Source organism: Anolis carolinensis, chromosome 2, assembly GCF_035594765.1.
Source record: "Anolis carolinensis isolate JA03-04 chromosome 2, rAnoCar3.1.pri, whole genome shotgun sequence".
In the NCBI taxonomy this organism is placed as follows: domain Eukaryota; kingdom Metazoa; phylum Chordata; class Lepidosauria; order Squamata; family Dactyloidae; genus Anolis; species Anolis carolinensis.
The window spans coordinates 240,546,413-240,572,555 of record NC_085842.1 but is presented as its reverse complement, the minus strand read 5'-3'; the positions used below and the strand labels follow the sequence as shown (position 1 = coordinate 240,572,555).

Sequence of the window (26,143 nt, the reverse complement as noted above, 5' to 3'; positions counted from 1 at the left end):
ACTACTGTACTCTGTAGCCATCTTTTACTTTTTCATACTGATGTTGTTTTGTGTGCTCAAGTAATTTTTGACCTAAGGCAAACCTATTACAGTAGAGTCTCGCTTATATCCTGGAACTGGTTCGAGGCCAGCTTCTGCAGTGTGCATAAGCATCATCTGGGCCATGAACCAGTTTCAGGATTTCCCATGTAATCATCCGCACACTGAAATCACCTCCATCTCTGCCAATTTCACATCAATCTAAGTGGTCAATGTACATATACTCTTAGTAACTAACAAAACTATATATCCCATTCCCTCAGCAGACTAAGCCATAGCTGGTACATTGCCATTGAACTACAGTAGAGTCTCGCTTATCCAACGTAAACGGGCTGACAAAACGTTGGATAAGCGAATATGTTGGATAATAAGGAGAGATTAAGGAAAAGCCTATTAAACATCAAATTAGGTTATGATTTTACAAATTAAGCACCAAAACATGTTATACAACAAATTTGACAGAAAAAGTAGTTCAATCTGCAGTAATGCTACGTAGTAATTGCTGTATTTACGAATTTAGTACCAAAATATCATGATGTATTGAAAACATTGACTACAAAAATGCGTTGGATAATCCAGAACGTTGGATAAGCGAGTGTTGGATAAGTGAGACTCTACTGTATTTGATTTTCTTTGCAAAACATGTTAAAGGGGGTTTACTGTTGTCTTTCTAGTTGAGAGGATTCAACTTTCTCAGGTTTCCCCAATAGGTTTTCATGGATATGAATCCTGGTCTATTAGATCATTGGTTCAGAATTCAAACTGCTACATTTCTGAATACACCATGCTGTCGTTGGCAGTATTTACTATTTTATAAAAATCATTTATATTTATTTATCTTCATCTTCAAAAATATATTAACTTAAGATATTACACTTTTGACCAGCTCTTCATAATAGTTAAGGTGGGTTAGTACATGCGAAATCAACATCTTCATTTCATAGAATCATAGAATCATAGAATAGTAGAGTTGGAAGAGACCTCATGGGCCATCCAGTCCAACCCCCCTGCCAAGAAGCAGGAAATCGCATTCAAAGCACCCCCGACAGATGGCCATCCAGCCTCTGCTTAAAAGCCTCCAAGGAAGGAGCCTCCACCACAGCCCGGGGGAGAGAGTTCCACTGTCGAACAGCCCTCACAGTGAGGAAGTTCTTCCTGATGTTCAGGTGGAATTTCCTTTCCTGTAGTTTGAAGCCATTGTTCCGTGTCCTAGTCTGCAGGGCAGCAGAAAACAAGCTTGCTCCCTCCTCCCTATGACTTCCCTTCACGTATTTGTACATAGCTATCTTGTCTCCTCTCAGCCTTCTCTTCTGCAGGCTAAACATGCCCAGCTCTTTAAGCCGCTCCTCATAGGGCTTGTTCTCCAGACCCTTAATCATTTTAGTCGCCCTCCTCTGGACGCTTTCCAGCTTGTCAACATCTCCCTTCAACTGTGGTGCCCAGAATTGGACACAGTATTCCAGGTGTGGTCTGACCAAGGCAGAATAGAGGGGGAGCAGGACTTCCCTGGATCTAGACGCTATTCCCCTATTGATGCAGGCCAGAATCCCGTTGGCTTTTTTAGCTGCTGCATCACATTGTTGGCTCATGTTTAACTTGTTGTCCACGAGGACTCCAAGGTCTTTTTCGCACACACTGCTGTCAAGCCAGGCGTCCCCCATTCTGTATCTTTGATTTCCATTTTTTCTGCCGAAATGAAGTATCTTGCATTTGTCCCTGTTGAACTTCATTTTGTTAGTTTCGGCCCATCTCTCTAGTCTGTCAAGATCGTTTTGAATTCTGCTCCTGTCTTCTGGAGTGTTAGCTATCCCTCCCAGTTTTGTGTCATCTGCAAACTTGATGATCGTGCCTTCTAACCCTTCGTCTAAGTCGTTAATAAAGATGTTGAACAGAACCGGGCCCAGGACGGAGCCCTGCGGCACTCCACTTGTCACTTCTTTCCATGATGAAGATGACGCATTAGTGAGCACCCTTTGGGTTCGTTCGCTTAGCCAATTGCAGATCCACCTAACCGTAGTTTTGTCTAGCCCACATTTTACTAGTTTATTTGCCAGAAGGTCGTGGGGGACTTTGTCGAAGGCCTTACTGAAATCCAGGTAGGCTACATCCACAGCATTCCCTGTATCGACCCAACTCGTAACTCTAACGAAAAAAGAGATTAGTCTGGCATGACTTGTTTTTGGTAAATCCGTGTTGACTATTAGCAATGACCGCATTTGTTTCTAAGTGTTCGCAGACCACTTCCTTGATGATCTTTTCCAGAATCTTGCCTGGTATCGATGTGAGGCTGACCGGACGGTAATTGTTTGGGTCGTTCTTTTTTCCCTTCTTGAAGATAGGGACCACATTCGCCCTCCTCCAATCTGCTGGGACTTCTCCCGTTCTCCAAGAACTCTCGAAGATAATTGCTAGTGGTTCTGAAATAACTTCCGCTAATTCCTTCAATACTCTTGGATGTAGCTGATCCGGCCGTGGGGACTTGAATTCGTTTAGAGAGGCCAGGTGTTCCTGGACAACTTGTTTCCCTATTTGGGGTTGGATTTCCCCCAATCCTTCATCCATTCCATGTTGCTGAGGTAGAAGATGGCTTTCTTTTTGTGAGAAGACCGAGGCAAAGAAGGCATTGAGCAGTTCTGCCTTTCCCCTGTCCCCTGTCGCCATTACCCCATCTTCTCCTTGCAGAGGCCCTATCGCCTCCTTTTTCTTCCTTTTTGAAGTATTTGAAGTATTATTGTTATTATTATTAACTTTTATCCCGCTTTTCTCCCACAAATGGGACTCAAAGCAACATATATAAAACCACGATCAAGTACATAATACAAAATCCTCATCCCACAACATATGGATAATAAATCAACACATTATGTAGATCAGGGGTCCTCAAAGTTTTAAAGCCGAGGGCTGGTCCACAATCCTTCAGACTGTTGAGGGGCCAAATTATCATTTGGGGAAAAAAAACGAACAAATTCCTATGCACACTGCACATATCTTATTTGTAGTGCAAAACAACAATAACAATGAAAGACCAATACAGTATTTAAAAATGAAAATAATTTTAACCAACATAAACCTATCAGGATTTCAATAGGAAGTGTAGGCCTGCTTCTGGCCAATGAGATAGTCAGGTTAATTGGGATTGTTGTTGTTGTGTGTCTTCAAGTCATTTCAGACTTTGGGTGAGCCTAAGTCCAAAATGATTTATTTATTAATTTACTACATTTATTTACTACATTTATATCCCGCCCTTCTCACCCCAAAGGGAACTCAGAGCAGCTGTATGTACATATAATATATTATATTATTAGCATAGCACAATATTAGCATTATATATTACTATATTGAACTATACCACTATACTGTAATATTATATGTAATATATAACATATAATTAATATTATTATATGGTATTATTTTTAATATTATATTGTATAAAATGATAATATTATTATCAATATCATATGTATATAGTAAAAGGTAAAGGTTTTCCCCTGACGTTAAGTCCAGTCATGTCTGACTCTGGGGGCTGGTGCTCATCTCCATTTCTAAGCCGAAGAGCCGGCGTTGTCCATAGACACCTCCAAGGTCATGTGGCTAGCATGACTGCATGGAGCACTGTTACCTTCCCACCGGAGCGGTACCTATTGATCTACTCACATTGGCATGTTTTCGAACTGCTAGGTTGGCAGGAGCTGGAGCTAACAGTGGCCGCTCACGCTGCTCCCGGGGTTTGAACTTGGGACCTTTTGGTCTGCAAGTTCAACAGCTCAGTGCTTTAACACACTTTGCCACCGGGGCTCCCCATATGTATATACAATATGTTATATTATTAAAACTGATATAAACATATTATATTATAAATTAGGGCGGGGGCCAGGTAAATGACCTTGGAGGGCCGCATCCGGCCCCCGGGCCTTAGTTTGGGGACCCCTGATGTAGATCCAAATTACATAAGTATAAATAAGCATAAAAACATATATCATTAATAGTTTAAAACTCTATACCTCTGGCCACTGAGGTTATCCTAACATATTAAACAGTTCAGAGCTCCATAATTCTGGTTATATGAGCCTTGAGGTCGTATCTGACCAAAGTGACTAGTTTTGTGTGTTATCGGGAAAGGCCTGCTTCCATAAGAAGGTCTTCACTTTGGAGCAAAAGGTCAATAACAAGGGGGCTGAACGTATCTCTTTGGGGAGGGAGTACCAGAGCCGCAGGGCCACCACCAACAAGGCCCTCTCCCTTGTTCCCACCAAGCATACCTGTGACGGTGGAGGGACTGAGAGGAGGGCCTCTCCTGATCTAAGGGCTCAAGTGGGCTGATAGGAGAAGATGCAATCCCTCATATAGGCTGGGCCCGAACTGTTTTATATGAGAAAGTATAAGGAAGCCGTTTTAATACTTTGTGCTCAGCAAAATAGATATGATCCTGGACTTTACTTCTTTAACAGGAACAATGTTACCAGAGGTAGAAACAACATGGAATGACTAGGGATAGGTTCCTACACCACAAGAAAGAGGAGTAGTTCAATATGTTTTTGCAAAAAAAAAATAAAAATTCAAAGCTAGCATTATGCACAGGTGAAATCCAACAAAAATATTTTGAGTCTTCTAGGATTGCTTGAAAGCTTAAACTTTGACTCAAAGATTACTAATACTCTTGACTTATGAAGTCACTTAAAATGATTGCAGGTTGCTCCTTATAATAGCTTTCACACCTCCCTTTTGGATTTTGACTTACTGTTTGGCAACTTGCTAGACTGAAGAAAGACTAATTGGTGGATTTATTTTATATACACATGATTGTGGATTTTTATGCACAAAATATAATAATGCTTGGAAATTATATCTCCTGTACATCTGCAATCACTAGTACGACAAACACATGTGGGATAATTTCTCTGCTCACAAGTTACACAGTTAATTCCACGGACAGAAACTGAATTTATCATACTCTATGATAATTTAGGATTTCATTTTCTCATGCATGTCCATTTTATGAGCTGGTTCTTGTGGTTACTTTTTAATTGTTTGTAATAAAGAGAGATAACAATGTTCTTAAGGTTTAGCATGAGTTGTCATCTGTACCATGCAGTACAGGGAGGAGTGAAGGTGTTCTGTGGCCTTTCTAAGTGCTACTCCTTTTTATTTTTGCCCCAGTGAATGTAATATTGGATTTTCAAAAGCCACTTTAAGTCTCTGTTTTTTAATCAGCCATGGAGCAGAACTGAAAACTGGGATCAAAATATGAAGAAATATGGCAGGATGCTTCATATGTATGGGCAGAATAGTGACTTTAGACTTGTGCTAGGACTCCCCCGTGTCACCTGTGAATCTGCTTTTGAAGGGATTTTGGAATTAGAAAGAACATACCCATTTTAAGATTTGTGATGTGTGTTTCAAAAAAATCCTCACTGAACTTATGTAGGCATACTAATATTCATGAATGCAATTTTGTGGAAAACCGTAATTATAACCTGTGTGTTGCTTCTTTCCTTGTTAGTTCTGTAAACATCATTTTCAGTAAGATTTAAATTGAAGTTTGGCTGAAAATGCTAGGATTTCATTCTCTGGTTTAGGATTACATTAATCTAAATGCTTTTTCATGTAATATGGGTTGTGTATCATTTATCTAGAAATCTGTAATGCATCAAAATACAAAATTGTCCGCATGGGCAGATGAGAAAGTGACACTTTTGCATTCTGATGGCTCAGTGTACAAAAACTTGATGTTTCATGCACAAGATTATTATGAATCTTGAGTATAAAATTATCTCCAGGCTATGTATATAAGGTACATATGAAAGATAAATGAATGTTGTGTTTTGACGTGGGCTCCTTGTTCAAGCTATATATCATTATTTGTATGCAAATATCCCAAAATCCAATAACCAAATACAGTAGAGTCTCACTTATCCAACAATCGCTTATCCAACGTTCTGGATTATACAACACTTTTTTGTAGTCAATGTTTTCAATACATCGTGATATTTTGGTGCCAAGTTCGTAAATACAGTAATTTCTACATAGCATTACTGTGTATTGAACTACTTTTTCTGTCAAATTTGTGGTATAACATGATGTTTTGGTTCTTACTTTGTAAAATCATAACCTAATTTGATGTTTAATAGGCTTTTCCTTAATCCTTCCTTATTATCCAACATATTCGCTTATCCAACATTCTGCCGGCCCGTTTATGTTGGATAAGTGAGACTCTACTGTACATCCAAAATCCTTGTTCTGAGCATTTTGGATTAGGAATACTCAATCTGTAATTTGAAATTACGTAAATGGGAATCATGTTTCTGTTTTTCAAAAAAAGTTCAAAACTATTCTTAGAAGGAAACAGTAGTTTAAATCAGTATCAGTCAATCCAATATTCATGTCTCGTTATTAGTCTTGGATGTATAAGACTACCGTTCCAGCATTCCATTTACAAAGTAGATAATTCTGTGCCATTTTGCAAAATGTTCTTGATATTCCGTTGTGTTTTCAGAAGGTTGAAGTCGTCCTAGGCTCCTTTACTAGTGTGTAGAATGTATTGCTTTTTATTGCAAACCTATATTGTTATGATTATATTTCTAGTGTATTTTCTTGAATCATGGCTTATGATATTCTTTAAAATAAATGTATACAATTATTATCTTAGGACCAAAAAAACTGTAAATATTCATGTTTTTTCCTAAAAAAAAAATTCAGATTGGGATTTTAAAGTCTAACCTTACTGGTAGTCAGAATGAAAATTCTATATTTGCTTTGTTTTGTTTTGTAATTTGTTGCATGCACTCATAACCCTTTGTTTTATTCTTTATTCCAGATATCCAGAGAGTGGCATTGTAGAAATGGCTGTCCGTAATCTACGACCACGAGCCAGAACTATTTTGAAATGGAATGAATTGTGTGTGGGTGATGTGGTGATGGTTAATTACAATGTAGATAGTCCAGAGGAAAGAGGATTTTGGTTTGATGCAGAAATCACCTCTTTAAGGGAAATTTCAAGGACTAACAAAGAAGTTCATGCTAAAATTATGCTGGGGTAAGAATTTATTGATCAATGTTTCAACTCATCTACAAAGGAACAAAAAAAGTCGTGATTTCTCTTTTCAGTCATAATATCACTGTGTATTTTATCATTCCTATATTTTTTGGGTTTCCCATCTTTATAACTGGTACTTTAAACTGTGTATATTTGTTTGGATTATCTGTGTGGAAGTCTATCCCTGGTAGGATAATGGGTTCCCTTTTAAAAAAGGTAAAAAAAGGTAATGCCTACATGAACATCCAGGCTGTTTCTCTATGCAGTGGTGTCCGATAACAAGCTACTGAGAGGATTCCAATACTGTAGGGCACAAGTGAGCATCCATATATGACAGTTACCAGGTTTGCAACAAGCCAGCATGTTTCACTTCAGATTATGAATAAGATTGATGCATTCACTGGTCATGGGGAAGCTTGTGGAATTGCTAACTGATTATGGACACAGTCTTCTTAATCTGAACATCATGACAAAATGTTTTCTTGTACTCAACTCCAAATACTATATTGTTATTTTTTCCATATTTTCTTCTGAAAGGCGTGGAAGGTAAATTTGTTTTCAACAATCATCCACTAAAATGGTATCTGTTTTATCTTAAAAGTTGTAGAGGTAGAAATTGTTCACATGATTCATATGAGTAGAAGGTTTAAAAGTATAATTTCAGAGAAGGGCACTGGTTTCTTAAAATAAATACGTAACCTTATGAATCCGAGCTCTTTGCAGGGTGGGGGTGTGATCTTATGCCATAGAAAAAGCAAATCATAGACTGCTCAGTACTTTTAAATGACATCTTCAGATTTGTCAACACAATTGAAAATGACTTACTTGCTATATTTGCTGCAAAAACTGCCAAAATGACAAAATTGCAAGGCATAGCAATAAGAAAGAGCGGTGGTGAAATGGCAAGCATAACTGCGCAACTCTATTAAGACTGTCTAAAATACATGTCAAAATATATGGTTTGTTAGCACTTACAGAGTTCAACGGTATTGTCCAAATAAATGCTATTTGAGACATGCATATACTTGTTTGTATTTGCCTTGATTGTTAGATAGTCAAGTGCTGCAATAATAATAATAATAATAATAATAATAATAATAATAATAATAATAATAATACTTATGCCTCAAGTACCACCTCCCAGCAGTAAAGAATTGGTGGGATCACAAACCTGCAAAAGTATTGGAAAATGAACACGCAAAGATACTGTGGGACTTCCTAATCCAGACTGACAAAGTTCTGGAACACAACACACCAGACATCACAGTTGTGGAAAAGAAAAAGGTTTGGATCATTGATGTCGCCATCCCAGGTGACAGTCGCATTGATGAAAAACAACAGGAAAAACTCAGCCGCTATCAGGACCTCAAGATTGAACTTCAAAGACTCTGGCAGAAACCAGTGCAGGTGGTCCCGGTGGTGATGGGCACACTGGGTGCCGTCCCAAAAGATCTCAGCTGGCATTTGGAAACAATAGACATTGACAAAATCACGATCTGCCAACTGCAAAAGGCCACCCTACTGGGATCTGCACGCATCATCCGAAAATGCATCACACAGTCCTAGACACTTGGGAAGTGTTCGACTTGTGATTTTGTGATACGAAATCCAGCATATCTTTCTTGTTTGCTGTGTCATAATAAAATAATACTTTATTTATATTCCGGCCTTTCTCCCCATAGGGACTTAGGACAGTTTACAACAAATCGGCAAACATTCAATGCTGTAAGGTGCTGGAAGAAGAAAAAAATAACCAAAACCACCTAAGATCCACAAAACAAATTGACATTCGCATTAAAAGAATAAAGACATTACTGAAATTGAGGGATAACAACAACAAAATTATGAATTTACACCTAACTTAAGGAAAACAAAGAACAAGACAAACAAGATAAAAATATGAAATTAGTTAAAATTTACAAGTTTAAACGTCAGCAGAGCCAATGTGACAAACAAACAATATAATGACATACTTTCACCTAACCTAGTAAAATACTTGGCCAGAATCCAGTGTGGGGTACATTGGCAGATTAAACTGCTTATCCTGTTGAAAGCAGGAGTAGGAATGATTTCATTAGTGGTGGCTAGTGGTATAGACCTTTCAAAGAGTTATTGAGGTTCCTGACCCTATTTGCTAGTGGGATTTAGTTCATTAGATCTCTCCTTTAACTAAACTCCACTAACTTGGAAGTCACCAGCCTCCATTGGACTTCAGATTCTCACTGGAACCTCCATGTGCCCCCAAAATCTATTCTGGGTGTTCTGATATCTCCTGGAGTTAGTTTTGGAATGAAGAAAGGGATGAGAGGAGAAGAAGGATCTGTTGTGCTAGTTAACTTGGCCAGAATTTAGGCCATTTTATTTTTCAAACATATGCATTGTGCTTGCCAGACTCCCCCTAGGAAATTCTGCTTATTTTGTTTATTACATTGAATTATGATAAGACGTATCTAGCAAATAAAAATGAATTTATGGTAAAACTCTAGGTTGTTTCTACAGTTTAGTCATCCCTGAACCTACTGATGACATTTTGGCATGGAGAAATGTAATTTTGCTTGAACCTGCTACCTTTTATTTCACAGTATTAAAATTAGTATTGTATCTTCATGACTTACATTTCTTGCATTTTAAGCCTTTGTTCAGTCTTGAGTCTTGTGGCCTCAAATGTTTCCTTGCTGACCTTGAGGAGGTTGTTTGATAGCAACGAACTATGGCTGCTGCCAGATCAATTAGTTGCTTGTTGTGGATCTCTTGCCAGATGGTTTAGAACTATCTCCTTTAGATGGCTTTCCTTTTCCTAACCATTTTTTAGAATATTGAAAATGTTTGTACTATATGTGATAGTAAGAAAAAAATTCTATTGAGTTCTTCTAATTTAAGTTTGTGAGTAGAGGATGGCATCCCAACTATCTTTTATTAAAATTAGAGGCACTTGCACTTTGATTTTAGAAGATTAATCTAAAGGAAATGAGTATATATCTTAGACTTATTCTTAGATTCTTTAAATTTTAAAGTGGAAATATGAAATGAAGAAAAGAATGAAAAGTACTACAAAACAAAATTTGTGTGTGAAATATATTCTTCGTGGCCTCTGTGACTCACAGAAATTGGTTATCTATGCCTGCATAGTGCATTGTTTGGAACCTTCTAGAACTATTACGTAAGCTTGTTGTATTTGTGAATGACCAGTCTTTTTGCTCTTCAAAGATATAGATAGCACAGAAAAGACATTCTGTTCCTGTAAATTGGCTCCCAAATGGAAGATGTTTATTTCATTTAGCATGTCGTGTCTTCCACTTGTGTGAAAGTGGGCTTAGGCATTGAACAGAATTCTGCAGTATTGAAGGGAAAAAAGAGAAGCTGCTTACTCACACAGACATTGTCTAAAATTGTAATATTCTGGCTTCAAGATGGATGTGTGCCTGCCCTTTCTGTTTTCTCACCATCATTTGAATAGTACATTTCCCTTGTAAGACTTATTTCAGAGAACTGAGGCAAGTCCTTGCTTCCTTGGTTTTCCGTTCCCTCTCCTGTATTGATTCCAGCAGTGCTCATGATCCTGTGGTATGAAACATTTTGGCAGCTTTCCCATCCTCAATGTTGTGGCAGGGGAAACTCTGATGAATATTGGTGAGCTGAAATTCCAGAAACTTACATAAAACTAAAGAGGAGGGGTGAGAATACCCACAAAAACATTACAACACTGAATAGCAGCAGTGACAATTTTTTTTTGGCATAAACAGACAGAATTAGAATTCTCTCTGTTCAGTATTTTGTTTTAATTTATGCTGTGAGCTTCTTTAGATTTCATATTGCAACAAAGGTGAAATACAAATAAAGAAAAATAAAATAAAGAGGAAAGATTTATTTTCATAAATTCTTATAGAAGTCTTAAAGCCTGGAAACACTGAAGGAATCCAGGGCTGTATCATACAACACAAATATAGTACAGTAGAGTCTCACTTATCCAACACTCTCTTATCCAACGTTCCGGATTATCCAACGCATTTTTGTAGTCAATGTTTTCAATACATCATGATATTTTGGTACTAAATTCGTAAATACAGTAATTACTACGTAGCATTACTGCGGATTGAACTACTTTTTCTGTCAAATTTGTTGTATAACATGATGTTTTGGTGCTTAATTTGTAAAATCATAACCTAATTTGATGTTTAATAGGCATTTCCTTAATCTCTCCTTATTATCCAACATATTCGCTTATCCAACGTTTTGCCGGCCCGTTTACGTTGGATAAACGAGACTCTATTGTAGTTTAGTGGCACTGTACCAGCTATGGCTTAGTCTGCTGAGGGAATGGGATATATAGTTTTGTTAGTTACTAAGGGTATATGTACATTGACCACTTAGATTGATGTGAAATTGGCAGAGATGGAGGTGATTTCAGTGTGCGGATGATTACATGGGAAATCCTGAAACTGGTTCATGGCCCAGATGATGCTTATGCACACTGCAGAAGCTGGCCTCGAACCAGTTCCAGGATATGCAGTAATCGCAAATTGATAGTCTCAGACATTGCATCTTAAAATTCCTCACAATCTCATATGCAGATTGTAGAGTGCCCCATCCTTGAATCATTTTTGCTGTGAGATGGGGTTAACACTAAAATGTGTTGATGCACATTAAGGGATCTATTTTGGAGTATTCCTTGATTTTGGTTATCTTAGTTTAAAGCCTTTAAAGTGCACTGTAGTGCATGTTTGTGGCATCATATAAAAACCTGCCTTCAATCCACATTTAATGGTCAGTGTAAATATGTCCTTTGACTCCTCTGTTTGAGTCCTTTAGAATAGAGTACTAGAGCTGTATCAGTTGTACTGTTGGTCCCATGATCCCATAGAATGGAGTCATGGTAATCAAACTGGAAGCAAAATCATATACAGTGTGGATATGTCCCAGAGGTCTACAGTCTTTGGGTATTTTGTAAAACTGGATATATACCGTATATACTTGAGTATAAGCCGACCCGAATATAAGCCGAGGCACCTAATTTTACCACAAAAAACTGGGAAAACTTATTGACTTGAGTATAAGCAGAGGGTGGGAAATGCAGCAGCTACTGGTAAATTTCAAAAATAAAATTAGATACAAATAAAATTACATTAATTGAGGCATCAGTGGGTTAAATGTTTTGAATATTTACTGTATTTCAAAGAAAAACAGTAAACTAACTCTATAAGTGGAAAAGCAACAATAACTTTATAATGATAATAATTATCATCAACAACAGTTTCATTTGTACCCTGCCCTATCTATCTCCCCCTGGGGACTCAGGCCAGCTTCCAACATAGTAACAGGCAAACATATAATGCCTACATAAACAATGCAGGGCTAGATATAGATCTATCATTATATATACTAATTTCACATGTGTATTTCCCCCTGAAACCTTTGCAAATCCTCTCTCTATGTGCATTTTCCTCCTGCAATATTTCCAAGCCCTATTTATGTGCATTTTCCCTCTGCACTTGCAAACATATGAGGGTAAAATTCATATATAAAATTAATGTATACATATAGGAACAGTTATACAGGTACATGGAAATCTAGTTATTTAGATTTACATAGGATTTGCAAAGACCTGTAAACATATGAGGGGAAAATTCATATATTAATGTATTTGTAGGGGGAACATCTATATAAATATTTAGAAGCTTTGGGGCATGCATTTACCCAAGGAAGAAATGCAAGCAAAGTCCCCCTAAAAACAAAGTCCCTCTTTTCTCCTGCCCTTTCCCACCTCTTTTCTTTCTCTCTCTTTCAAACTCTAAAAGTAGCCAGAAAGGGCTTTTTAAAACTTCTCTCCCCCTCCCAAAAAAACACACCCCATTTTTGTTTCCTTAGGAAGAAAAAGAAATACACACCTTCTGTTGCTCTCTTTTCCCTCCTTTCCTCCCTTTGGACTCTTGCAATAGTAGTAGTAGTAGTAATAATAATAGTAATAGTAATGAATCATGCAAATTTGCAAGAATATCTTTTTTTCTCCCCCTTCTACCCATGCAATCTGGCTTGCAATGGTTTCTCTCAGTCTCCTTTCGCTTTTGAAAACATTTGCTTCTTGTCTCTGTCTCTCTCAAAAAAATAAGATAACCAGCCTGGGAGGAGAAGCGAAGAAGCGAGGTTTTGGAAAAGAAAATATACTGTGGCCTCTGTGGCCTCCAGGCTCCGCTGCTGGCTTGACCTTGGCCCGAATATAAGCCGGAGGTGGCTTTTTCAGCTCATAAATAAGGGTTGAAAAACTCGGCTTATCTTCGAGTATATACGGTAAATGCCTGCTGCCTCTGCCCACTTGGTGTTATCATATGAACTACAGTATAATTGCACTTGGGAGGACCAAAGTAGACAGTAACAATTAAGCAGCTTTCCTTCCATTCAATGCATTGTCTATCCATCATGCCCAAAGAATAGCAGATGGCATGGAGAATCTGTGAAAAGCCCAGATGTCTGGTGTGCACAACTTTAAAAAAGAGTATATTGTTTTTCGAACATATAACATATTGTGTTAATCAGTGTATGCCTGCTCCATTCCTACCAGAAAGTAATATACCTGGTGAATGCCAGAACTGAACTAGTTGCTATTGCTTGTTTTTCAAACTTGTTGTCCAATATCAGGATTTTTAATACTCATGTTTCTGAATATAGACAGTACAACTCTGGCCAAAGTTAAACCCACTTGAAATCCTGTGGATTTCAGTGAGAGCTTTATTGTTTTGTGTTGTCAAGCCAGTTTCAACTTGTGACTTCCAAGAGACCTTGCTTTTAACAGTCCTCAAATCTTGTGAATTTGGTGCTTGCGAGATTGTACATATATAGTTTGGCCACTGAAATTGTTGAGACACGAATGGGGCCTGCAGTAAAATTTTGCATCTCCCCCCTCTACCCAAAGTTTTTTTTTCCTGAGCATGGCTACTAAGTGTGTTTAATCAGCACTTGGCTGCATTTTTCTTTGTTTATTTGTTTGGTTGTTTGTGATTCTCGAGATCCACAGATTGCTGGTATATCCAGCTTGTTTCTCAGTAATCTTCTTTTAGCCCCAGTTTGAGTGGAAATCCCATAAATTTGCTATTTAGAGTGATAAAACTGTTTGATTTTCAGTTGTGTTTAATTTTATCTTGATTGTTAAATTTGGGTATATGTTACAATTATAAAAATTAATCAGGGGAAACAACTTGATCATGGCCATACCATTGTTTGGTCTTTTTCCTGTAAGTATAGTAGACTACTTTTGTCATTTTGTCATTTACAGCTTGCCTGACTTACCAGATAGCAATGTTTTGGGGTGGGAGCAGAGCAATAACTGCCACATTGGCAAGGGTTTTTTTTCATGGCAGTCCCCAGAGGCCCAGAAAGAAAGATTATTGATCATTGGCACCAGCAAATACTTTTAAGCAGCCTGCGACTGCTCATTCGCTCTTGAGCTCCTCCCATCTTGACAGTGTTCCATATTTATGATTTTCATTTCAGTCATGGGCAGTGGGGCATATATAGTGGTGCTGCCATGGTTCAGCCAGTTCTCTCCAAGCTTATCCAACTTCCTTCCCTATGTTGTTGGAGGTACATGCAGGTGACATGTCACAACTTTTGTGAGAGGGCACTGGCAAGGGCCATGGATCCAGGACTGACTTTCCAGTGTCTATCAGGTATCAAAGGCATTGGTTTTGTAGGGAGTTCTCTTCAGGAAATTTGGATTTGTGGCTTGGAGCCAGTTTTGCCCAGTGGTGGGTGGATGCATTGACCATATCACCTGGTGTCTTAGAGGGGGTTTTGCTCAACTGCTCTCTTTTATACCATTCCTAGGGGATCCAGCAGTGGATCAGACCTGTGGGCTCATTGATCAACAGGTGGTTTGGTTGATGTCTGAATGCAGAGCCATGTGTGCGCCAACCCAGTTTACAACTATAACAACTAAATAAAGTTGTGTCCTTTTTTCTCCAATGCAGTGTGTCTGTTTTTTGGGTTGTTATGTAGAGCATATCTCGCCCTTGAACGTTGGAATAGTTTTTCTGGTTTTTAGTGGTTTTGCATTGTTGTTAATTTTATTGTGGGTGACTGAAGGTGAAAAAAGAAATGGCACTGTAAACAGAAATTTAAAAATGGTTTTGAACATATTTAATTTATATCCTTTTACTTGCACAAATTATTTACTTTGTTTTAAGTATTTAACTGTTAAGTTTCTGGGCTGTTGCTAAATGGTATTAAATACTTTCAGAATTTTAGCCTGTGGTATAAATTTTGTTGTCAATTAATATTTGTGTAATATATATTTAAAGTTAAAATAGGCAGCACTTGTTTGAGGTAGCCTTTATTGGCCTATTGTTAGTCAACACTGCAATTGGAATTCAAGAACCTGAGCTAAGTTCCTTTTATGCCTTAATTTCAGAGGCCCAGAAGATGCTATAAATGATTGCAAACTCCTTTTTATAGAAGAAATATATAAGATTGAAAAACCAGGGGCGTATCCTTTGACATTTGCAGATGGACAGTTCAGAAGTAGGTATTTTGTATTCCATGGTATTCTGAAATTTCTTATTCAGTAATGTTCTAAAAAATACAGACTTCGTGCATAGATACAAGCAACCTCCCTGTTACGAACAAGATAGGTTTTGTAGATTCATTCTTAAATTGAATTTGTATGCAAGTCGGAACAGGTACATACTTAAGTGTAACTCTGTGTGTGTGTGTGTTTGAAGGCATTCATATTCTCAGAGAAACATAAGGAAGCATTTTCCTTTTATGAATATAATTTTACATGTATATTGGCAAAGTTAGACTCAGATTTTAAAGGTCAATCATGTTACTTACTAATAATATATTTATTCATAATTTCCAATTTGTTTCATTTGTATATCTCTTAAGCATTTCATTCTCTGAATAAATCTTAATACTGGACTATTCTAAAGAAAATCTACATATGAGCATACTTGTGTGAAATTCAGAAATGAATTTTGATACTTTGGCAACTGTCCTAAAATAGATTTTTCACTTATACTCATGAACTCATCACAGTGTATATATTCTAATGTAATCTGTTAAGTGTGCTGAGATTTTCAAAATAAATATTTTCTGAAGTGTGATTTGATATTAAAAATGCTTTGGTCTCTTTCTTAGTTTACTCAGTCTTGTGTATGATTTTTTTAAAGCCTTTGCCTTAATTAGGAATATCAGTTTATTCCATTCTGCTTTGCAGGAAAGAGTGGCCCTGAATGCAAGCATTGCAGAGCTGACCCAGATAAAGAATGTCGATTTTGTTCCTGTTATTTGTGTGGTGGGAAACAAGATGCCCACATGCAACTTCTGTGTGATGAGTGCAACATGGCCTACCACATATACTGCCTAAATCCACCTTTGAGCAAGATACCAGAAGATGAGGACTGGTAAATAATGCAAGACACAGATGTATAGCATTTTCTTGGAGCAGGGAGCATAGAATTTCAGTTTTACAGAGCTAAAGAATTTGCATTCTTATGGAAACCTAAGGAGCCCCGGTGGCAAAGTGCGTTAAAGCACTGAGCTGGAGACTGAAAGGTCCCAGGTTCAAACCCCGGGAGCAGCGTGAGCGGCCGCTGTTAGCTCCAGCTCCTGCCAACCTAGCAGTTCGAAAACATGCCAATGTGAGTAGATCAATAGGTACCGCTCCGGCGGGAAGGTAACGGCACTCCATGCAGTCATGCCGGCCACATGACCTTGGAGGTGTCTACGGACAACACCGGCTCTTCGGCTTAGAAATGGAGATGATCACCAACCCCCAGAGTCGGACATGAGAAACCTTTACCTTTACCTATGGAAATCTAATGAAGGGCACTGAATTCTTGTTAGATAAATTAACTTTGCATTTAATGAACTGTTTGATTAGAGTCCTTTAGCATTCATCAAATGAAGAAAATTTGAGATTGTTAATATTTTGCTTGTGAAGGAATGATTTCCAGAATTGAGTATTTCCTGCCATTATGACTATGGTTATTTAATATACATTATTGTACTGTAGTGCCAGCATAAGCTTGATTTGTTTTTCCATCACTTTTAATGTATGCTTGTGAGTGGAAGACGCAGGAATTTTTGAATGCAAGCTGTGCAAATGCCATTGATGAGTGCATGACAGAGTAAATCAAATAATTTTTTATCTGTCTCTGCTGTCTGGAGTTTCCCAGAATAAATTGAGTGGTACAGTTTATGATCATTTAAAAAGTGAGGGAAAGACGGTATGTTAGCACAATCAATATTAAGCACAATCATAGAATCATAGAATCATAGAATAGTAGAGTTGGAAGAGACCACATGGGCCATCTAGTCCAACCCCCTGCTAAGAAGCAGGAAATCGCATTCAAAGCACCCCCGACAGATGGCCATCCAGCCTCTGCTTAAAAGCCTCCAAGGAAGGAGCCTCCACCACGGCCCCGGGGAGAGAGTTCCACTGTCGAACAGCTCTCACAGTGAGGAAGTTCTTCCTGATGTCAACAATTCTAGGTATGGAGAAAGTTAAGTTTTTTTATTTGCTTGCTGTATACTCTGAGCAAATTCAAAAGCAAAGCAAGCTTCCATTCCACCTTCATCTTCAAGCAGGAGGTGGAAAGACCTGTTTTTGCATTGCACAGAAAATTCCTTCAACCTGCCCTGAACTTTACAGTTTGAGAAGACTGCAGAGGAGTGCAGCTAACCTTGCACTTGCTTTTGAGAGGAAAAGAAGACCCTAAGAAATGTGGGAACATAGCCTTGTGAACAGGAAGTGTTTTCTTTGCCACCAAGATAATTTGTCAATCTTGCACAAAATTACTGAGATGATATTACTTCTGTACTTATTTGTTTGTCTCATTCCCCATTCTGTAGTTACTAATTTTAAAGCCTGTATCTTTTAGGTACTGCCCTTCCTGTAAAAATGATTCGGATGAAGTTGTAAAAGCTGGGGAAAAGCTGAAGCAAAGCAAAAAGAAGGCGAAGATGCCATCTGCATGTACAGACAGCCAGCGAGATTGGGGCAAGGTAAAAATGATTAGAAAAATGTATTATGTTGTGTGTTTGTCTGTATGTCCTATACAAAGATAGACTCTGGAATGCAACATAACTTATACGTTAGAAGCAAGGTTGTCTCTCCCCTTAGAGCCAAATCCCAGTTAGGGAAGTGTCTAAGGGAGAATATTGTGAGGGGTCTTGGAGGCCAGTATAATGTTGAGTTATTTTTGTTCAACCATTAGCCTAAATTGCAATTTGAGAAGGGGTTTGGGGATTTTATTCCATCAGTGTGTGATAAGAGGTGCATGGGTCCAAATCAAGAGGGGTGCTTCATTCTATCTTTCTGGACTGACAAAACAACTCAGTTCTGTGCACCTGTTTATTAGGCTACAGATTGTACCGTGCATTTAAAGAAACATTGGCCATTAGTGTTCTGAGTTTTGCTGATTAAGTGATAGAATCGTATTTTTAGTTTAAAAACTTTAGAAGCAAAGACTTGTTTAACTCAGACAATTTTCATTGTTGTAGATTTTGTACCTTATGCAAGGCGTGGGAATTATACCCAAACACCATTTTTGTAGCCCCAATCCTAGGTATCCAGTTTCTCCCACACCAGTACCACCTTAAGTAAAAAGAGAAAATGGTCGTTCCTTTGTAAAAGTCCTTTTCTGAATGTTCCTTCCTTCAATTGTTACGTTAAGGAGATGATGACCTAGGACAGTGCATGGAAGAGTCTTTGTGGTAGTAGTGTCCCATTCTCCCAACTCAGATAGTTTCTTCCTAATTGATTTTAATAGCTGATACTTTATCTCGTACTTTTGTTGTTCCTTGTTTTCATTAGGGTCTCAACATTTTCTTGACTGAAAAGTTAAAATAAACTTATTTGTTTTTAAATTTTTCAGTTGATGAAAAGTGGCATCTTTGCTACTTTAGAAACACAAGTTTAAAAAATATAGTTCTGCTTCACCAGAAATATAGGTGGGACATAATGTATGTCTTCTAGGTCTAGTGCTTGGCCAGGGTCAATCATTCATAAAGCATACATCTTTTCTAAAGCTTTGGAAACATTTTGATTTATGACTTGTCTTCCTTGGGTCTATAGGGTATGGCCTGTGTTGGTCGTACTAAGGAATGCACTATTGTCCCATCAAATCATTATGGACCTATACCTGGAGTTCCAGTAGGAGCAACCTGGAAGTTCAGAGTGCAGGTATGATATAGATAAACCTTTTCTAATCTATATTTATAGTCTCAACTAACTTTTCTTTTTTCTTGAGATATTTGCACTAGTGGGCAAATAACAGAGGTTTATTCAAGTATTGTTTTCTATGCTTAAAACAGATTGGGTTTTGTCATTAAGTCATTAATTTTGTAGTGTCATCAGCCATGACGCAAGATCCTAGCACAAATAACACCAGTGGATCTTCATTCTGTACCACAGACCATTTCTCAGTTTCTTTGCTGTTACTTTTGACTTACTTGGTGGCAGACCTATCAAGAAACAAATAGAGTTGATTTTTTGTGTGATTGGAGAAATCTTTTACTTTATGAAGTGGCAAAAAAAATCAGTTTTGAATTTACAATTCTTGAATTGCAGTCCCATGAAGTATGATGAATTTTTTTTAACTGTCAAGATTGCAAAAGGGGTTTGTTATAGAACATGGAAATCTGTCATTCACAAATGAAAAGCAAGCATCACTTTATATGGATAATCCTGTCATTACAATTGGCTGTAAATAACTCATTTATTCCCAAGGTGAGTGAAGCAGGTGTTCATAGACCTCATGTTGGTGGAATCCATGGCCGTAGTAGTGATGGTGCTTACTCCCTTGTGCTGGCTGGAGGATTTGAAGATGAAGTAGTAAGTTTTTTTTTATTCTAGCTATTTATGTTGTCAGTGAAGACCATATACCGATATAATTGAAAGCTCTTAGCCACAATTTTCAAACATTTTAAAATGGGTGTATTTTTGGTTTATCTTTCTCTGTGTTGGTAGTTTCGGCATGTGGATACTTTGGGAATCTAAATGGGTTGAGGAAAATAGATATCTAATTTCAAGGAAGTATTGAGGGACTCAAAATGACCTTGTCTTACCACTTACTTTCTCAGAACTAACTTTGGACATGGGTGATGCATGCATCCTTTTCTCTGTCACTGCGGGATATCCTTGGCAATTGAGGTCAACATAAAACAATGGCTCTCAGCTGAACAAGGATCTAATTATGTTGAGTAAGGGCAATTTGGAAAAACCAAGGAGTTGCCAAACCATGAATAGGGACTGAATTCTTAGTTTCCCCTTTGAAATGACTTTAGTGATGAATGAGGAGAAGAACTCTCCTGAGATACAGTAGCCAATACGCTGTATTTAAGACTAAACCTTGGCATGAAGGGATACAGGGAAATTCCCAAATTCTTCCTTGCAATGACAATTTTAGACCTTCAGATCACTGGCAGAAAGTTTTTTGGAATTTTGTGGTGCATAACTTGCTTATCCTTGACCCTCCCCCTTTACCTTACAAACCATTCTACCCTCTCTCCTGGAAATCTGGGGAAGAGCTGGGGCTCAAACTTCCATCAGATAGTTCTAAATCAGGGAGTGTACCCTTTATCCTTATATAAGATCTTGCATAAAGACAGTTGTGTCCAGTTATATCCTCCTGCCATCGAATAACTTGGAATCTATAGAGAAATCTATCTATATCTGTCTATATATAGAAAATGGAATTTTGGCAAATTCCTCTTTTTTATTCTTTTTTTTTATTTCTTTGTTTCTTGAGTCCCTTCTAAGCCACAACCCTCTGAAGCTTATTGGGGGATAGGGTTGCAGAAAAAAAAGGGAATTGATGAAAATGATTGCATCTTCCTAGTTTCCTACTGATAAAAGCCCCCACTTGATCATGGAACCTTTTGACATCTGAACACTCACATTGACACAACCTTTGTCTTAAAAACAGAATTTTGTTTTTGATTAAGCTTACTAACAGACATACTAATGGAGTAATTATATAGTTAACATATTTGATGTGAAGGTCCTCCTGCTATTTTCCAGTATTCATCAATTTATTATCTTTACACCTTCTCTCTCTGCTCAATCACATAGTCGTTTCTGACTCCTTGTGACCTCATGGACCAGTCCACACCAGAGCTCCCTGTCGCCGCCCCCAGTTCCTTCAAGGTCAAGCCAGTCACTACAAGGATACCGTCCATCCATCTTGCTCTTGGTCAGCCTTTCTTCCTTTTTCCTTCCATTTTCCCCAGCATCACAATATTTTCCAAGCTTTCCTGTCTTCTCATGATGTGGCCAAAATACTTCATCTTTGCCTCTAGTATCCTTCCCTCCAGTGAGCAGCCGAGCATTATTTCCTGGAGGATGGACTGGTTGGATCTTCTTGCGGTCCAAGGCACTCTCAGGATTTTCCTCCAGCACCAAAGTTCAAAAGTGTCTATCTTCCTTCGCTCAGCCTTCCTTATGGTCCAGCTCTCGCAGCCATAGGTTACTATGGGGAATACCATTGCTTTCACTATGCGGACCTTCGTTGCCAGTGTGATGTCTCTGCTTTTCACTATTTTATCGAGGTTGGCCATTGCTCTCCTCCCAAGAAGTAAACGTCTTCTGATTTCCTGGCTGCAGTCTGCATCTGCAGTGATCTTCACACCCAGAAATATAAAGTCTGTCACTGCCTCCACATTTTCTCCCTCTATTTGCCAGTTATCAATCAGTCTGGTTGCCATAATCTTGGTTTTCTTGATGTTTAACTGCAGCCTGGCTTTTGCACTTTCTTCTTTCACCTTGGTGATAAGGGTCCTCAACTCTTCCTCGCTTTCGGCCACCAGAGTGGTATCATCTGCATACCTAAGATTGTTAAAGTTTCTTCCAGCAATTTTTAACTCCGGCCTTGGATTCGTCAAGCCCCGCACATCGCATGATGTGTTCTGCTCTGTGTACAAGTTGAATAGGTCAGGTGAAAGTATGCAGCCCTGCCATACTCCTTTCCCAATCTTGAACCAGTCTGTTGTTCCGTGATCTGTTCTTACTGTGGCTACTTGGTCTTTATACAGATTTCTCAGGAGACAGACAAGGTGACTTGGTATCTTTACACCTTACCTTTCTTTTGTGGTGGATCTCAAGGTGATGCACTCAGGGTTCCTTGGGTGTCTACTATTTAAGCACTGAATATAACCAGCCCTTAGATTCAACACAGTTGCTACGGGATAAATACACCCTGGGTTCCTGAGGTGTTTCTCATGTTAGACCGAAACCTTTCTGAGATGATGACCTGTAGCTGGAATAAGATCACTGCAGCCTCCAGAATGGCACTGACATAGAGATTGTTTCTTAATGCAGAGTATTTTTCCATGCAAGCAGAAAGCTAACATATTACAGAACAAGTTACTCTCTGTTAGTTTTTTATATATGAAGAAACAAATAGTCGTGTGAGTCTGTACCTATTGCCTGGAGCGGTATAGGCTAGATACATATTTACGTCTTCATAAAGAATTAGGTCTTAGCTGGGGGCAGATCAAATGCTTGAGAAATAGCACTAAATGTCTTGGCTGGGGTGTAACCTTTTCCCTGTCACTGTGGTAGATGACCAGAGAGCTCCTGGGATCGGTAAAGGCGCCCATGTGACTAGGGAGAATGAGAGGAGCAAACTTCTTTCTTTCATTCTGGCCACTCAGGCACCTTTGCTGATGTCAGCAAAGGGAAAGGGGGATGGTGGTGATGTCCCAAGTGGACAGCAGGCCCGTTTGCATGGGGCTGGTCTGCTGTCCACACTGTGCATGAAGTGCAGGGCTGTTCTGGAGTTTCAGCAATACTCTGGAGCATTCCCTGACCTCCCTCAATGCGGGGCTAAAATGGTTCACCCTGGTTTACCCTACACTAGTGAATGAACCTGGATGTCATTTGGCTATCTAGGAGCAACCTCTGGCCCTCTTCAGATTTTAGGGCCGGTATAGACAAGCCCTATGAGAATTCCACTTATTTTTAATAGATATTATTACTAGATGTGACAGATTGTCTCTGACTGATCTCGCTGTTTAGCGCCTAGGAACAGATGTTGAGAAACATTTGTAACTCATAAATAGAACAGCAAGCTGTTCTGTTCTGTGATGAATCAATCTTTGTGTTTTTCGTTTCATGAATTTAGCCATGGTTTGTTTAGCCATAAGCTGTTTTTTACAATGAGAGTAATGTTTACAACCTCTTCTTCAGCTCTTGTACCATCAGGAAGAATACTGAAGCAAACATCAGGTGAATGATAAAGCAGTAAGCAATGTGTTAACAGTTGTTAAGCATCTTTAGTAACGAAAGTGAAGTAAACATTCTCATTAGCACTTATTTAACTGTTCCCACTGAAAGGGGATTCTTCAGAAACTGTGGCCTTTTAAAAAAAGAATCATTCTGAAAAATGTTATCAATGCTGAAATGTTTATTATCATAGTCCTGAATAGAATTGCAAAGGTCCAGGTGCATAGTGTACCTCAATAGCAGAGAGTGGCTTCTTGAGTCTGTTTGCTTCCCATAGTAGTGATATTTATGTTAGGTAAGTCACTGAAATGTTTACATGGTGACGGCTCCTAGGTTACTGTTCAGGATTGCACCAAAGCAGCAAATTACTTCCACCTTTGTGAAATCGTTTTTTCTTGCAGTGATATTTTCTTACCAAGAATGTTACTATCTACTTATCCTCTCTATAAATAAGATTTCACATATTTGAAATTAAAAAACCTGTTGCTAGAAAAAACAGTCTTGTATTCATTATATACGCAATCTGTCGATATGAGCAAGAATACATAAGCATAACTACAGTTTTTGAAAAATGGCCCAGTATTGATAGTAGATTTCAGGTAGTTCCGGAAAGGATCCCGTGACAAACAACTGAAGAATAAATTCTATATAGGGAACACTTTTCATAAATTATTCTGACATAATAATAGACTTTTTATTAATTAGGACTGAGGAAATTAATAGGAGCTGTAATGTTAGCTACTTTTTATGCCTCAGCCTCTCTAACTCACAAATATTCTCAAATTACCTTAACTTCTAAAGATGGTTGGTTGGCACCAAGAGATTTTTATTGACTTGGTTTAATGACAGTCACCTACAATTCCAAACCAAGTTAAAAATTTCCAAATCCAGAGATATATGACTAGTTGATCAAGTCAGTTTTGTGGTCTCTTCTCCATCCTTTAACTCAAGTGAGCATTACATGTGTGTACTGGACCCACACAGGTATTATTTTGAGTTCTTTAATGACGCTAGCCTAATGCCTTGCAAATACTTAGATACTTCTAAAGACCAGGACCCCTTTATAATTACATTATTTCTGTAGCCTCCATATATGTGTCAAGTGTAAGATGTCACTCAGTGTTGGACATCTGTTTGCACAAGAATAGAATCCTTTTGAGGGGATTTCATCTCACTTTTCCATCATAACACCCCTGAACGCCTCAAAAACCTACTCCAGATAACTGGAAAATTTGTTTTATCCAGTTTAAGAAGTTTCTAGAGCTACAGGAGAGAGAAGGAGGGAGAGGTGTTTTGTGACCTGTATCGCCATCATGTTGGATGCAGCCCTATATATTTTAATTATTTTTCTTTTTAAGTTACACCTTTTCCTTGTTATTGTCAGAAACATCATCATGTGTTAGGGTTAATGGAAAACATGAACTTAAATCTCAAATGGACTAAAACAGAAGAAGGGTGCCAGGAAGATTTATGATATGGTTATTATATCAGTATATGTAATTGTATTAAAATAATAACTTTTTATGGTTTTTTTTCAGTGGGTTATGGAGCTTTATATTTTATCAATTTTTATTTTATAAGACAAATTAGTAGATCATTTGCTTGCAGTATACAACATTATGGGTTTATTTTTTTAAAAAGTTCAGACTGATTTTACCCCCTGCTCTTACTGTGTTTACAGTGTTCCCTCACTTATCGTGGGGGTTAGGTTCCAGGACCACCCGCAATAAGTGAAAATCCGCGAAGTAGAAACACTATATATGTATACATTATTTTAGTAGTTATACTATTTTAAGTCTTTATCAACCAATCGTGTGTTGATAAATGGCCTCCTTCTCCTCCCGTTGCCGCTTGGGCTCCTTTTCTCTCCCTTCAGCTTCTCCTTCCTCCCTTCCTTAGGCTGTAAATTGTAATTTTTTATGATTTATAATATTCTTTTAGAGTTTATTGAAAAACCGCGAAACAACAAATCCACAAAAAGTGAACTGCGAAGTAGTGAGGGAACACTGTACAGTTGGGAAATCAACTGTAATTAACTCATTATATCCTCACTTGGTGTTGTTATGGTACTCCCAACATTTTTTCTAGAATGATTAATACAGAGGGATTTTTTAGCATAAGAATACTGCTTTTTAGATCTGTTGCAGGAGCCTAAAATTTTCACCTCTAAGTGATGTAAACCCCTATACAAGTTACAAGCTTAAGAAGCTATTGGAATATAATGGAACCTTTTTTCAAACACAATTGCTGTCTGAAGCTCCAGTTTTATGTTTGTTAATAAGAGTGTGGAAGGATATGAATGGATGAGTCTGTTGAAGAAAGAGTAGATTTGCCCTGCTAGGATGAAGGCTCTGAGATTTTAGGACTTCAATGAAATGCTGTCTTTGGGATAAAGAAATTTCCCTGCCCATACAGTGTGCCCTCACTTTTTGCGGGGGTTAAGTTCCAGGCCTGCCTGCGAAAAGTGAAAAACCGCGAAGTAGCGGCACTATTTATTTCAATAAATATAGCCCCCTTCTCTCCCTCCCTCCCTCTTTTCCTCTTTTAACGTACTGTACTGTATTTCTTGTTATTCCTGAGGCGATGAGGCGCAGGCAGGGCCTACTGGTGCTGCCTGCAGGCGGCTGAGGAGGAAGTGCGGGCCGGGTCACGTGCCTCAAACTGAGTCCTTTTGTGCCTGTGAGGGGAGGGCGGGTCGGATGGGAAAATCCGCTAAATAGTGAATCTGCGGAACCCGAATCATGAATTAGTGAGGGAGCACTGTATTTGCAATGTAGGAATTTTGTTTCAGATTTCTTAAACTGTTTTAGGAAAGGTAGCAAACTGTCACTAAGGGCAAAGTGAGTATGGGG

The 26,143-nt window shown here is 38.3% G+C and overlaps 1 protein-coding gene across 1 annotated transcript in view; it reads left to right on the top strand.

The window, feature by feature from the left end:
- uhrf2 (ubiquitin like with PHD and ring finger domains 2) overlaps positions 1 to 26,143 on the top strand; it is an 89,667-nt gene that overhangs the window by 41,680 nt on the left and 21,844 nt on the right. The window contains exons 5-10 of the mRNA XM_062971940.1: positions 6,854 to 7,072; positions 15,474 to 15,583; positions 16,281 to 16,467; positions 17,947 to 18,070; positions 19,143 to 19,250; positions 19,797 to 19,901. Coding sequence (XP_062828010.1) covers positions 6,854 to 7,072; positions 15,474 to 15,583; positions 16,281 to 16,467; positions 17,947 to 18,070; positions 19,143 to 19,250; positions 19,797 to 19,901 — 853 coding nt within the window. The remainder of the gene's footprint in view (positions 1 to 6,853; positions 7,073 to 15,473; positions 15,584 to 16,280; positions 16,468 to 17,946; positions 18,071 to 19,142; positions 19,251 to 19,796; positions 19,902 to 26,143) is intronic.